The sequence below is a fragment of the Hemicordylus capensis genome, chromosome 6 (genome assembly GCF_027244095.1).
Source record: "Hemicordylus capensis ecotype Gifberg chromosome 6, rHemCap1.1.pri, whole genome shotgun sequence".
Taxonomy (NCBI): domain Eukaryota; kingdom Metazoa; phylum Chordata; class Lepidosauria; order Squamata; family Cordylidae; genus Hemicordylus; species Hemicordylus capensis.
In genome coordinates, this window is record NC_069662.1 from 136,923,164 (window position 1) to 136,937,868 (window position 14,705).

Below are 14,705 nucleotides of genomic sequence, written 5' to 3' on the forward strand. Positions count from 1 at the left end.
CGTTCTCTCTTGGAGGGATATACAATGCCACAGGTTTTAATCTCACTGCAGTGGTATGTTGTTGTTAAATAGCTCAAGCAATAAAGCTGCATTTGCAAGCCATGTTTCCCGAGATGCAGGAAAAGGGCAAACATAATTTACACCTTCATGGTTATTAAAACATTTAATTATGAAGCAGTGTATGCGCTTGCTTGGTCAATAGAGCATGCGGCATCCCATGGTGCACATGGACAGAGGCATGCAAAAGTGTGATGCTCCAGATAAAAGAGGGGTTAAATGAATGACCTTGCTACATAGGAACATAGGAAGCTGCCATATACTGAGTCCATCTAGGTCAGTATTGTCTACACAGACTGGCAGCGGCTTCTCCAAGGTTACAGGCAGGAATCTCTCTCAGCCCTATCTTGGAGATGCCAGGGAAGGAACTTGGAACCTAGATGCTCTCCCCAAAGTGGCCCCATCCCCTGAGGGGAATATTTTACAGTACTCACACATCTAGACTCCCATTCATATGCAGGGTGGACCCTGCTTAGCTAAGGGGACAAGTCATGTTTGCTACCACAAGATCAGCTCTCCATGTTGACCACCTCTAGGGAGGAGAAAGAGCAAGGAGCATACCATAGTGGATGGAGGAATTTATCCTTGCCCTGAGATGGTCTCAGTAGTACTAAGGTTCATTTTCCAGGTAGGGATTAGGGATGGCAACCTTTCAGCTAGCTCCTGTAACTTTGCTTTTGATTGTAGCTTGATGTGCAGACATTTGCAGTAGATAATGTTTATTCTATGCTGTGGTGGAAAGCTTCACCTGCAACTTCAGACCATCAAGCTCCTGTATGTTAAAGGCACAAAAGCATGCCAGAAGGATTTCCATCCTAACAGCTGACAATGCTAATAGAGATATGGGCAAGAGTAGATCTACCACTGTGCAACCAGGTGTGAAGAACATGGGCTGCCAGGGACCCCATCGGGGTCCATTTGCCCCTGCTGTGAGCCCCCCGCACCTGTTTGCCTTGGGCATGCCACCTCCACTGCACCCCCTCCCTCCAGCCACTACCCTCCAGGGCTCCGCTAACCATTGTAGCTGCCATGGTTGGCAAGGTGCTGAGTGGTGACATCATTATTCCGTGCTGCAGCTGACCTGCTTCCTTCCCTTTGCCAACCACAACAGCTGTGATGGTTAGCAGGGCTGCAGAGGCCAGTGGCAACAGGTGAGTAGGGGGCTAAGGCAGCTGTGGTGGCAGTGGCAGCAGCCCACCACAAAATTTGGAAACAGGCCACTGTCAACGTTGCTGAAACCTCCATTCTTCCCTATGGGAAAAATTCTATACTTCAAAAATTCACCAAAAATCAGCCCTTTACCCAATTCCTCTGAAATTTAGGTGGTAGTTTCCACCCATTGGGCACTACCACCCCCACCCACTAGTTTTCCCCCAGGGCCTTTTCAAAATCCAAAACATTTCAGATTCGGATTTTGCAATTTTGAACAAAGAACAAAATTGGGGTGTTTCGGATTGGCTGATTTCGAACAAAGAACAAAACGGGGGTGTTTCGGATTCGGGCCAAAAACAAAACAGAAAAACAAACAAAACGCACAACCCTACATTAGATCTCCCACTAAATAAATAAATAAATAAATAAATAAATAAATATTCCGAGCATTATGAGTTTGCTCCAGATTAACTTGTGGCACAAAACAGTACAGAGAGTAATCTTGCCTAACAAGTGAGAGAAATTCTAGACAACTTACCATGTGCATGCCATAGCATCTGAAATCCTGTAGATTCATCTATTTGATCAGAAAAAAACACCACATGAAGACTGGAGCTCGTGGTTGCACCCCCAGAAGGGAGATCAGTGTCGCCACAGAAAGTGCCTATCAGGCTGGACTGGGCATTAGGCCCATCGTAAAGCTGAAATCAAGCACAAGGAAATGCAATGGAAATACATCATCTATTTGAGGTTTTTTAAAAAATAAAAAAGGAGTAGTGATTCTCTGCTTAATACAGGGGTTCTTAACCTGGGATCCATGGGTAGCTCCAGATAGTCTATGGAATAATGAAAGGTAGCTCTCCAAAAATGACATGTATAGTCAAAAACAGTCGATCCTTTGTTTTTCTTAAATTTTAATTATACCTTCTCTGTTGACACTATTGACAAAGACATCGTAGTGTAACAGGCTCTGCTGTTCCCAGGCTTTCCCAGCAGCGGATATGAAAAGGGTCCAGAGCTACCTCACAATAATTTGCTGCTTTATTGCCAGTGATCTGATTCTGGGATCACACTGAAACTCTGAGGTCTTCTGGAGCATCTTCTTTGGTTCTTCTCTCTCAAGATTTTCCCCTCCATCCTTTTCCCAACCTAATTACTCCCTTCACAGATTTTTTTTAATGCAAATTCTTTATTGCCCTGAATTTGTGGGGGCACGGGGTCCTTCTGATTATTGGTGGGGGGGCTAGGATGTGCCTGCCCTCTAATTTTTCTCTGCCCATTTTTTTTCTACACAAATAATTTTTAAGTAATTGGATGTTGCTTGCACTTAGGATTGATGGGGGTTAGATAAGCTGCACCTGCCCACACACTTTTTTTTTGTCAACCCCTGAGAACATTTAGGCTGGCTACAGGTTTGTTGATTGAGACAAGATGTGGGGATGAGTGGCATTAACCCAGTGGGAGCTTTCTTCCTGGGCAAATAGCAGCCACAGAGAAACTCAATCTGGAGCAGATCCATGATGAAGGTCAAAGCCTTCCTCCTTGCATGATACATTCCTGATAGGGATTGGATCCCCCCTCCACCCCCACCAGCTGCTATTCAGGCAAAAACAACAATATAGGCATGGAAGGATGCACTTCTTGTTCTCCCAGCATGAGAGATTGGACTTTCCCTGGCTGCAACACAATGCGGTACACAGACCCCTAGGGGGCTCCACATGGTTGCCTGGCCACTTGTTTTTTGGTGGGTAGTCACGTCTTCTGTGTCGGCAGCCTTTTTTCAGATGCTGCTTCTTAATGAAGACCTGAGTGCTGTTTTATCTTTGCATGAAGAGCTTTTAGTTTAATTTTAAAACATTGTTATTATGAACTATATGGCTTTTACTGGATTGTTTTGGGGTTTTTTGGCATTTATATACCACTTTTCAGGTGAATCTCCCAAAGGGGTTTACATGAAAGCACTGAAAGGGTAAACATTATTAATAAAAAGCATTTGCAAAAAATAAAAATTTAAAAAAATTACACGTGCTCTTTAGAATTCTTCCCTCCCCTCAAAATAAGAAGGCTCTTACGTAAGCTCTTATATAGCTCTGTGCAGTTGGGGGAGGGAGGGGCCACCTCAGCGGATTATTGCTTGCCACCTTGAATTATCACTGATAGAAAGCCTGGGTAAAAATGCTAATACTACAAAAGTTGGTCACACTGAGTAAACTTTAAACCGTTGCCAGGTCAACAGACATTGGCCGCAGTAATACCAAGAATATTTAGTCAGTTCTCAGGGGCTGGAAAGAACTACTACATTTCCTAAATTTGATTTCACTATGTAGGTGGTGATGGGTTTGGGGGTTTGGTTTTTTTTCACTCAGTAGACAGCAGTAACTTCACTTTTCTACGCAATTCCTCTGAAAAGAAACAGACGTTTTTCCCCCAAATACAAAATAATGGGTTGCCATAGAGACCACTTCACATCCACCGCTTCAGATCTGGTTCTCAGAGCAGCTATTATTCACAAGAAATTTAAAAAGAGACGAGACAGCTGTAACTGTTCAAGAGGGAAGCTACAGCTAGAGTTACAGGCATTTGTAAAGCCATCCTCCTCTTCTAAAGAAAAGAACAGCTGTGTGTTTTCATGAAGAATTTTGAACATCTCAGGCATTATTCAGTCCTTAGAAAAGCTCGGCCAAGAACTAACACAACCAAATTTTACTCTGCAGAGTGTTATTCTTTTCTCAAGTAAGTTTTATATCTTGACCAGACGCATTGGCAGGTTTTTATTTATTTATCCATATATCTTTCATTCTGAAGTAGGGAAAACAGTTACCCCAGACTGTATGCATGTCATTTTTCAGCCTAACATTGCTAGGCACTGAACAAAAATAAAAAAAAAACACAGACCCTGCCAGCTTGAAGTCCAGACAGATTAAAGTGCAAGGGAAATTAAAGTAAAAGGGGAGGAAGATCATTAGTTTGCAAGGGCAGTGCCAGACGGGGTCAAGGGGGTCAAGCACCCCTTCAGACATTGTTTACAAGCCATTTTCTGTTTCAGAAATTTAATGTGGGACATTGCTTGCCCACCCAAAAATGTCCTTTGCCCCTTTTATGGCCCTCCCCCCATTTTTTCTAGTGTCACTGTTAGTTTGCTATTTTTCTAACCTCCTCCTTCCGAAGGATCTTGGAGTCCAGACCAGTGCACTTGGGAGGGTAGGGAGCAAATGACACCCTTCAGGTAATAAAACTATAATAATAAATGATATATCAGACATTTGTTGCCCTTTACTTTGACAGCAAATCTGCTGCTTGTTGGGATATGCCTCATTGTAAGACTGACTCTGCTCAGAATATTCTGCTCAGAATGTCATATTTGGGATGCCAAGTTTACAACTTGGGTAGAAAAGGGGATTCCAGCAGGTAAAGGAGGTTTGTCACACAGGGTTACTGTGGTCACATATGTTAGCACTACAGGAGAGAAAAACTACACCTGCTAAAATTCCCAGTTCCAAAGGCATAGGGGTCCTGCATTCCTTTGCATACATTCGCCCTACCATTAGGTTTCTCAGTCCACAAACTCTGAAAATTATTTGCTCATAAAGCATAAGCCTAGTTTCAACATCACAGTCAAATCATGGTTTGGCTGTGGCAGGGCCATGCCTCAGGGTCACCCCAACCCCCTTCCTCCTGCCCTCACATGATTTATTTCCCTCTCTCACTTCCTTGCCTAATCATGACTTTACTCTCTTGACAAGTCATGCTTGCTATGCTTGCTACCAGAAGACCAGCTCTCCTCTCCTGAAGTAATGTAAATAATTAAGTACTGAATGAAAATAGGTAAAGTGTGCCATCGAGTCAGTGTCGACTCCTGGCAACCACAGAGCCCTGTGGTTGTCTTTGGTAGAATACAAGAGGGGTTTACCATTGCCTCCTCCCATGCAGTATGAGATGATGCCTTTCAGCATCTACCTATATCACTGCTGCCTGATATAGGTGTTTCCCATAGTCTGGCAAACACACCAGAGGGGATTCGAACTAGCAAACTCATGGATCAACAAATACATGGATCATAGAACAAATCAATCCAGAATTTTCAACTGAGGCACAAATGACCAGGCTCAAACTATCATACTTTGGACACATTATGCGAAGACCCAGCTCCCTTGAGAAGTCCATAATGCTGGGAAAAGTTGTAGGGAAGAGAAGAAGATGACCAGCAGCAAAGGTGGGTGGATTTGATTATGACAGCAATAAATGCACCACGGAGAGAACTTAATGGCCAAGTTGAAGACAGATCATCCTGGAGAGAATCTATCTATGTGGTCACTAAGAGTCGACACCAGCTTGACAGCATTTAATCAAAAGCTCAGGACAGTCTACACTGACTGGCAGTGGTTCTTCAAGGTTTCAGGCAGGAGCCTTTCCCAGCCCTACCTGGAGACACCAGGGTTTGAACCTGGGATCTGCTGTACCACTGGGCTATAGCCTCGTGCAATGCAATGCAGAAGAAAGAGATAAGAGGAGGAGTATCCAAGTCCAGCACATGGCCCAACAACTAAACCATAGTTTGGACAGTGTCTGAACTAGGTTGCTGCATAGCTCCCCCTGGTTTTTAATTGAAATTTATTAAACTTATATTGTTTTATTGCCTTTGTAAATCACCCTGAGTAGTATTGCACTGGAGGACTGGGATAGGAATGTGCAAACCAGCTCGAAACTTGAGGGCTTGACCTTAGTCACCCGTGCACATGTGCATGCGCAAATGGCCCATGCGCATGTGTGGTGGCCAAAAAAAATTGCTGCTGTGCAAGCAAACAAGGCTGAAATGGGCCGGACCAGCACGAGGAGACTTGAGGGGAGTCCAGGGGGGAAAGGGGAGCTGCCAGAGACCCCCCACTGCAGCCACAGCACCCCCTGATGCCAGTGCAGTCCTTGGCAGTGGTAAGTCAATTTTTCAACTAAACTATAATGCTCCCTGACACCCTTGAACTGGGCCCAAACTAGATCTAATTCAAACCGAACTAGGCCCGGCTCAAGGGGTGCCAAAACAAAACATGCCCAGTCCAGTTTCAATCCAGTCCGGAGTTGAACTGAACTAGGCAAAGCAGTTTTGTGCACATCCCTAGGCTGGGATATACATATTTTAAATAACTAAATGAATATATCCATAATATCCATAAGAGGAAGAAATGCACTAATAAGTGTAAAATGCTGTTGTAGTGTTAAAATTGCAAGCAATGTTTATGGGAGAGGGTGAGCATGGAGGGAAAAGGACCACTTTCTTTTAAAATCATTTCACTGTGGAGTTGCCAACTCTTGAAATAAAAAAGTCCTGAGCAGGCCCAAATCAGGTCCTAGGCAGGGATGTGTGAATCAATTCGGATTTGAATAGATTCGGGTGATTTGAGCTCATAACAAATTTGCCCAGACACTCCTGGCCAAATTCAAGCTCGAATCAAATCATGCCAGATTCAATTCGAATCCATTCAAGATTTAGGTTACTTCTATTAATTCCCCCCAGACTGACACTCACTCTCTCTCTCTCTAAGCTCTAGCCCTTGTAGAAGTGGAGTTATGGAGCAAAAAGTGTGGTCATTATTTTTCAAATGTTTGGATTCTTTGGTATATAATAACCATATAAAAATATATGGATTCTTTGGTATATAATAACCATATAAAATGTGAGGTCACTATTTTTCAAGTGTTTGGATTCTTTGGCATATAATAACCTTTCCTCATAATGAATCTCTATGAGGATTCATTAGTACTCCAGTGGCTTGCAGGTTGGGAGGTAGTTGGCACATGGGATGCCACTAATTCCCCACCCCCACCCACAAAGCAGTAGGGTCAAAATGAACAGGGGGAAAATGAAGAATGGAGGTGTGTAATGAAGACACCAAAGAATCAAAACACTTCAATATTCCTAAAAAATAAACTGAGTACCCCAATGCCTTGCAGGTGGTGGTGGTGGTGTGTAGCTGGCACATGGCACTTTGCAGTTGGCACTGTCCAATGACAGTCAAAATGAACAGAAGAAATGAAGGTGTGCAGTGAATCCTCATAGGGATCCATTATGAGGAAAAGTTATTATACGCCAAAGAATCCAAACACTTGAAAAATAATGACCTCACATTTTGCTCCATAACTCCACTTCTACAAGAGCTAAAACTTAGTTTTTTAAATATGTATTAAAGCTGGGGAACCATGTTAGGATTAGGGATAGGGCAACTTCAAATCCCTATTATTTCCTATGGCGGAAATATACCAAATCCGTAAAAACTTAGAGAAATCATTAACAATCAACCAGGTGCCCCACTGCCTTCACTTCTGGGTGGTAGGTGGCACCCATGGAGACTTATCCACCTCCCAAATTTGGTGCCCCTAATACCTTTAGAAGTTGGCCAAATGATCCAAATCTGAATAGAATCAAATTAAACATGAATCGAATCACAGAAAAGCAATTCGTGCACATCCTTAGTTCTAGGGTGGAGCCTGGGAAGAGATCCCAGCAGCTTTCACTGGATCTGGGGGCAGCATCCAATGCAAAACCTGTTTATTCACCTCAGGTGTTGCACTATAAATAACAAAGGGTGTGGGTGGGAAATGCCTCACCCTTTTTTTCCTTTTCTTTTCTTTTTGCAATTCTCCCTAAGCAAAACAAAAAACCACCATCTAGGGTAATTTTTTCAGGTTGACTGGCAACCATATTTCCATAACACAAATCACATTCATGGAGAATTTTCCAAAAGAGAATTTAGGCAGCCATATAATAATGTTCCATTAAAAAATAAGGCAATAAGAGGTGAGTCAAAGATATACAGCTGATCTTTTAAAATTAGGAAAAGTCAGAGGCCCAGGCCTTTATCACAGAGACAGAACTGTTCATGAGAAAGCAGATTTTTCTTTTGCTTGCTATCAAGAGAAATTAGCACCTTTCATACATCCCAGTGTGTGTACAATAAGCATGCATGGGGATGCAAGATTATGGTGGCCACCAAATTTATTTCACATTTTACTTTAGACATGATTTGAATGGCAACTTGTAGTACGTATTCTAGCTATACTTGATTGACTTGACTGGTTCATATGATTCTAATTGGGGTAGGAGACACATCCTACCCAAGTTTGGGAGCTGTGCATCCTCCCATTTTCCAATTGTCTGTAAAAACCAAGGTAGGAGTGAGAAGATGTGGAAGCTGAGCTAGAGGGCTCCCTCCTACCCAGCAGCTGTACACAGCTCTTTAACAAGTTAGGACAAAAAGTCCTCCAAACCAGCTGCTGCTTAGCCAATGATCACTTCTTCCTTCTCCTACCTTGCTTTCTACTCACAAGTGATGGGGAAACAGAGTGTGCCCAGCTTCCACACTTGGGTAGGACAAGTCTTCTCCTTTAATTAGAATCCTGAGAACAGCCTTCCCGTTTGCTTCAAATTCAAGTCCTTTGGCTTATTTGAGCTTGCTCCAGGTGGCAAAGTGTCAAACAGAGACTTTTAGGGTTAAAGCAGAATAGTTTGGCTGCTTTTAAAAATTATTTTTTTAGCTAGATCCATTTCATAGGCTGCAACTATCCCTGTTTACCAAGGACAGCCTCTGTTTTCTGAAATCTGTCCCTGATAAGTCACTATACCTATTTCCCCCCTCTTGTGAGTTGCTAGAGTTGCCATTCTTCAGGAATTCAGTTCCCTCCCCAGAGTCTCTAGCAATCAAATATCCAAGTGGGAAGGATGGGTGAATTGTGCCTCATAAGAACAGACCTGCTGGATCAGGCCCAAGGCCTATCTAGTCCAGCATCCTGTTTTCTACAGTGGCCCACCAGATCCCTTTGAGAAGTCCACAGGGAAGGGGTGAGGTCTTGCCCTCTCTCCTGCTGTTGCTCCCCTGCAGCTGGTATTGATAGACCTGTTCTCCATGAATTTGTCTAAGCCCATTTTAAAGTCATCCAAGCTGGTGGCCATCACCACATCCCATGGCAGAGAATTCCACAGATAAATTATGTGCTATGTAAAAAAAGTACTTCCTTTTGTCAGTCTTAAATTTCCTGGCAATCAGCTTCATGGGATGACCCCTGGGTCTAGTGTTGTGAGAGAGGGAGGAAAACTTCTGTCCACACCATGCATATAAACCTCTATCATGTCTCCCTCTTGTGCACCTACAGGTCATTGGATGGACAGCATTATGGCACATTGCAGTGCACAGCATCCAGAATCTAGTAACAGTAAGTGTGGGGCTAGGGCAGTAACCCTTGATTTGAGAATTGGTTGTTACAAGTATATCCCCACTTTCATCTGCAAAATGTTGGAGGGTCTGGGTCTGGGTCATCTGCTCTGGTAATCTGGAATAATGGGCTCTACATGCCCGTTACTATCTGCTTTCAATTTGTGGCATGCTTGCAGTCATGCCTCTGAGTTGCTTAGCCACCCCGCCCCCCTACACTTAGCACATCATGCCTCTCATGTTGCTTGGCCACCCCCTTCTACACATTAACAGGCACATCATCAGGGAAATGTTGGAAGGTGTATTGTTTTGGAGGAATTCATCTAGATGTCTCAGTGCCTAATAGAGACTTCCATACAGATGGGTGTTCCCAGCTGAGGAACATGAGAACTTAAAGAGGAGGCAGTTGATTAAAAAGCACATCACACAAGAGTCATCACTCCCATCCTCTAACTATTGCTCAGCTACTCACACTTAACCCAGCTGTTTTAGTATTCCAGACTAATGGACGGAGGCAGGATAGTTCTTTCATTAGCATTCTGATCCTATCCAGTGGTTCCCAACCTGGGTTCCTCCAGATGTCACTGAACTACAACTCCCAGCATCCCCAGCCACAATAAATTGTAGCTGGGGATGGTGGAAGTTGTAGTTCAGCAGTGTCTGGAGGATACCCAGGTTGGGAACCACTGCTGTAGACTATTGCAAATGTAACGGTGTAACATGACAATTCGCTGACAGCACTCACTACATGAGTGCTATATGAAGCAAGTGGGGAAAGACTGTCCTGCTAACCGCAGGTGACAGCTGCAGATCCAGTGCTCATTAACATATATTAGGCACTGATCTATTATTCTGGTAATATAAAAGCCTATGACCCTCCTTCTCTGCCATTTCCATGCAAGTCAGCAGCACTGAGAGGATTCCAACCCAGAATCTCCTGATCTGTGCATGGTTGCTTGTTGTAGTGAGCCTTCTGGATTACAGAGTGGAGCAAGAAAGGTCATTGGGATGAAAAAACCCCATCTTCAAGTATACGCTGATAGGATCTGAGCCATCAGTGACTGACCAGGAGAGGGATCTTGGGGTCATGGTGAACAGCTTGTTGAAAGTGTCGACAATGTGTGGCAGCTGTGAAAAATGCCAATTCCATGCTACAGATCATTAGGAAGGGGATTGAAAATAAAACTGCTAATATTTTAATGCCCTTATACAAAACTGTGGTGCAGCCACACAGGGCTGTCCTTAGGGCATAGCAAGCAGGGCGACTGCCCTGGGCCTCGTTCTTTTAACACTCATTAGAATTAACTGGAAGGGGGCCCTACACTGGCTGATTTGCCCTGGGGCCCACACCCTGCCAGGGCTCTCCAAGGACAGCCCTGCAGCCACACCTGGAGTACTGCATACATTTCTGGTCATCACATCTTTTAAAAGGACATTGTAGAACTGGAAAAGGTGCAGAAGAGGGCAACCAAGATGCTCAGGGGCCTAGAGCACCTTCCTTACAAGTTAAGGCTATAACAGCTGGGGCTTTTTAGCTTTTTTAAAAAAGATGACTGCAGGGAGACATTATAGAGGTCTATAAAATCATGCATGGTGTGGAGAAAGTGAGAAATTCTTCTCCCTCTCACATAACACTAGAACCAGGGGTCATCCCATGAAATTGGTTGCCAAGAAATTTAGGACCAACAAATGGAAGTACTTTTTCACACAACGCATAATCAACTTGAGGAATTCTCTGCCACAATATGTAGTGTTGGCTACTAGTTTGGATGGCTTTAAGAGGGGTTTGGATAACTTCATGGAGGAGAAGTCTATCAACAGCTACTAGTTGGAGGGCTATAGGCCACCTCCAGCCTCAAAGGCAGGATGCCTCTGAATATCAGTTGCCAGGGAGTAACAGCACGAGAGAGGGCATGCCCTCAACTCCTGCCTGTAGGCTTCCAGTGGCATCTGGTGGGCCACTGTGTGAAACAGGATGCTGGACTAGATGGGCCAGCCCTTGGGCCTGATCCAGCAGGACTGTTCTTATGTTCTTATGACATCCCATTATTGCTCTCCTGGAGTGCAACATGGCTCCACTTCCCATAAGTAGCCCATTGGTTCCTCCTGGCATAACTATAAATACTTTCAGGTCAGGCCCAGATTTTTTCTGGGCAACAATCTGGCCTTGCGTGCATGGCTCCATGGCCTGACAGTCAACTTGCCTGCTTCTCTAAAGTCTTTCTGCCTATGTAGTCCCTTCCCAGTCTGTCAGCTTCTCGGTCCACTTGCCTATCCTGTATGTAACGTCCTGTCCCTTCATTCTGGTTGCCTTCAGTTCAGGCTCTGGGTTGCAACTTCCTCTGCACTGACCCTTCCATATATCTGCCCCCATCTTCCATCTGGCTTTGTTATCCATCCTCTTGGGACTTCCATTTCAGCCACCTACCACTCAGCATTGACAGTGTGGCAGCAGGCCTCTTTCATTGCATCTCAAGATGGCAGCTCATGCTACTGGTAATGGCACTAGGGTAGTCCATCCTACTGTGCTGTCCTTATCCCACTTACAGTGCCACAGCAACAGGTTGTATTCCACCCACTGAAACACAGGGACCAAATGGCCTTTCTGTTTCAAGAACGAGTCTTCATGATGCAGGCACAGTGGCCAATTGGCTTGGTGTAACTGAATTGCAATGGCAAAAAGGTGAGATATGAATATTTCAGATAATGAATGAATGATTAATAAATACAGGAAACTTGACAGAATGTGCATATGTTTGTTCTCAAACAGCAGAGCACTTCTGCACCATCAGCATGTGAATCTGTGCTGCAAATTTTTCTATTGTCTTCAGTTACCCATAGAACAGGGATGGGGAACCTTGGCCCTCCAGCTGGAGTTGCAGTTCAAAAACAGCTGGAGGGCCAAGGTTCCCCACTCCTGCCATAGAAGAAACCTGCATGGATTTTTTTTGTTCAAGGAAGACCCTTGGAACTCCTTAAAAGGTACAAGCAGCTATGATAGCAAGCTGCAGGTATGATTCTTTCTCTCTCAGAATATTTTAAAACAAAATATATATAACAAGAAGCAAAGCTGAAGAGCTGGGGAGATGGGACTATTTGAAATATTCATTTTTTTTCCCCATGTTGCAGGAGGAAAACATCATTCCATAAAAATGCAAACTTATTTTTGAAACGATGAGAAGGCTATCTGAGGCATTTCCTGCAACAAGGCTTTGACTGGACACAGGGTTTTGCCAGTGCAGTTCTCAAAACAAAAATGTTTCACTTGGCACTGAATTAGCTTGCCAATACCTATCTAACAGATCAATAGCAACTCTGTTATTTTTAAAGGATTAACAGAATATAATAGTTTTGTTTTTCAGCCCCCTGTGAATAAAAATCATGAGCCAAAGTTAAGGAATATCAGTTGACCATATTTTATAAATATCCTGAAGATATTTTTAAAATGAAAGGGGGGAAAATTCCAAAAGCATACTCAGCTGGAGGCTACTGCAGAAAGAAACCTGGTCTAAAGCTTCAAGTACCCAGCTGGTGAAATAGCAGAAAACAGTTATCTGCAGGAGTCTGCACAAGGTTTGGAGCTTCCATTAGCATCTGCTTTTCCTGACTTCCTATGTCCAGCTATTATGACAGACAAAAATTCAACAGCAAAACATCCACCAATGTGGCATCTCCATGTCAGTAAAAACCATCCCTGTTGATTTTCTGCCTGCTACACAGTTTTCAAAGGCAAAAGCGCCCTACTAGAAAAAGAAGTGGTAACCTAATAGAAACATTGGAAGGTGCCTATATAGAGTCAGACTATTGGTCCCTCTTGCTCGGTTTTGTCTACACTGACTGGAAACGGCTTCTCCAAGGTTTCAGGCAGGAGTCTTTCTTAGCCCTACTTGAAGGAATTGAACCTGGGACCATCTACATGCAAAGCAGATAATCTACCACCGAGCTACAGCCCATAGACTCTTCCAACCAAGATTCTTCATTCAACTTCCTTGTAATAGGGGATGCAGGAATGGTCCAAGTTTCAATGATACAGTATTCCCACAAACATTTTTATTGTAAAATAAAGAGGCAGTGTCTGAATGGAGAAGCTTCTTAATTTCTTGTTTTAGAGGCAAACATATTTACATGTTACATGGCAAACACATTTAGAGGCAAACACCTTTTATCAGCTTCGGCTGATACACCAGCTGCATCCATTTCTTGAGATAAATGACCTCAGAGCAGTAGTACATCTGCTGGTCACCTCCAGACTTGACTACTGCAATGTGCTCTGTGTGGGGCTGCCTTTGTATGTAGTCTGGAAACTGCATTTAGTCCAGAATGTGGTGGCCAGACTGGTCTCTGGGTCATCTCAGAGAGACCATATCACTCCTATCTTAAAACATCTATACTGGCTGACGGTACGTTTCCGGGCAGAGTACAAGGTTTTGGTTATAACCTATAAAGCCCTAAACAGCTTGGGCCCTGGGTATTTAAGAAGGCGTCTTCTTTGCTATGAACCACACCGCCCACTGAGATTATCTGGAGAGGTTTGTCTGCAGTTGCCACCGGCTCATCTGGTGGCTACTCTGGGATGGGCCTTCTCCATTGCTGCCCTGAGGCTTTGGAACACACTTCCTGCTGAAATAAGAGCCTCCCCATCTCTTACAACTTTTAAAAAGGCAGTCAAGGCACATTTGTTCACCCAGGTTTTTAATTAGACATTGTTTTAACTGCGTTTTAATTGTATTTTAATAGTTTTAACATTTTAAATTTTAATGTGTTAATCTTTTTATTGGTTTTTATTGTCTTGTAAACCACCCAGAGAACTCGCGTTTTGGGTGATAGAAAAATGTGATAGATAGATAGATAGATAGATAGATAGATAATATAACCATGTGTTGCTATAAGTGTGCTGCTCCTACAAAGATTATTCCCAAAAGAGTGGGTCTGAACCTTTTTGAAGCTAGGGAACCTCAAGGGTGAGAAGCAAGCCATGGGTGTTAGCTACTCTTGTAGTGCAAAGCACAAGGAAATGTTTTATAATTGGAACAGGTCCTACAAGAGAAAGATATAAAATCAATTGTCTCCTGAAGTGTTTGTGATAGATCTGTTCCTTTATCCTGCCTAAAATTCTGTCCTGCTCTTAGTAAATTGCAGGCTGGACTAGCAGAATAAAGGGCACTTTGGGAGGAAAAACTAGCCAACACTTTGCTAGATGCATGTGTGGAACTGGAGATGTTAATTTCTGCCGTCTGCTTGGTCTCATAAGCACCAAGTCTCTTGGTTTTAAGGCTCATAGTACATCAGGACACA

At 43.5% G+C, this 14,705-nt stretch overlaps 1 protein-coding gene across 1 annotated transcript in view; it reads right to left on the minus strand.

Annotated features, from left to right (window-relative positions):
- Positions 1–14,705, minus strand: part of CUBN (cubilin) — a 231,537-nt gene that overhangs the window by 127,098 nt on the left and 89,734 nt on the right. Inside the window, exon 28 of the mRNA XM_053264705.1 lies at positions 1,748–1,910. Coding sequence (XP_053120680.1) covers positions 1,748–1,910 — 163 coding nt within the window. The remainder of the gene's footprint in view (positions 1–1,747; positions 1,911–14,705) is intronic.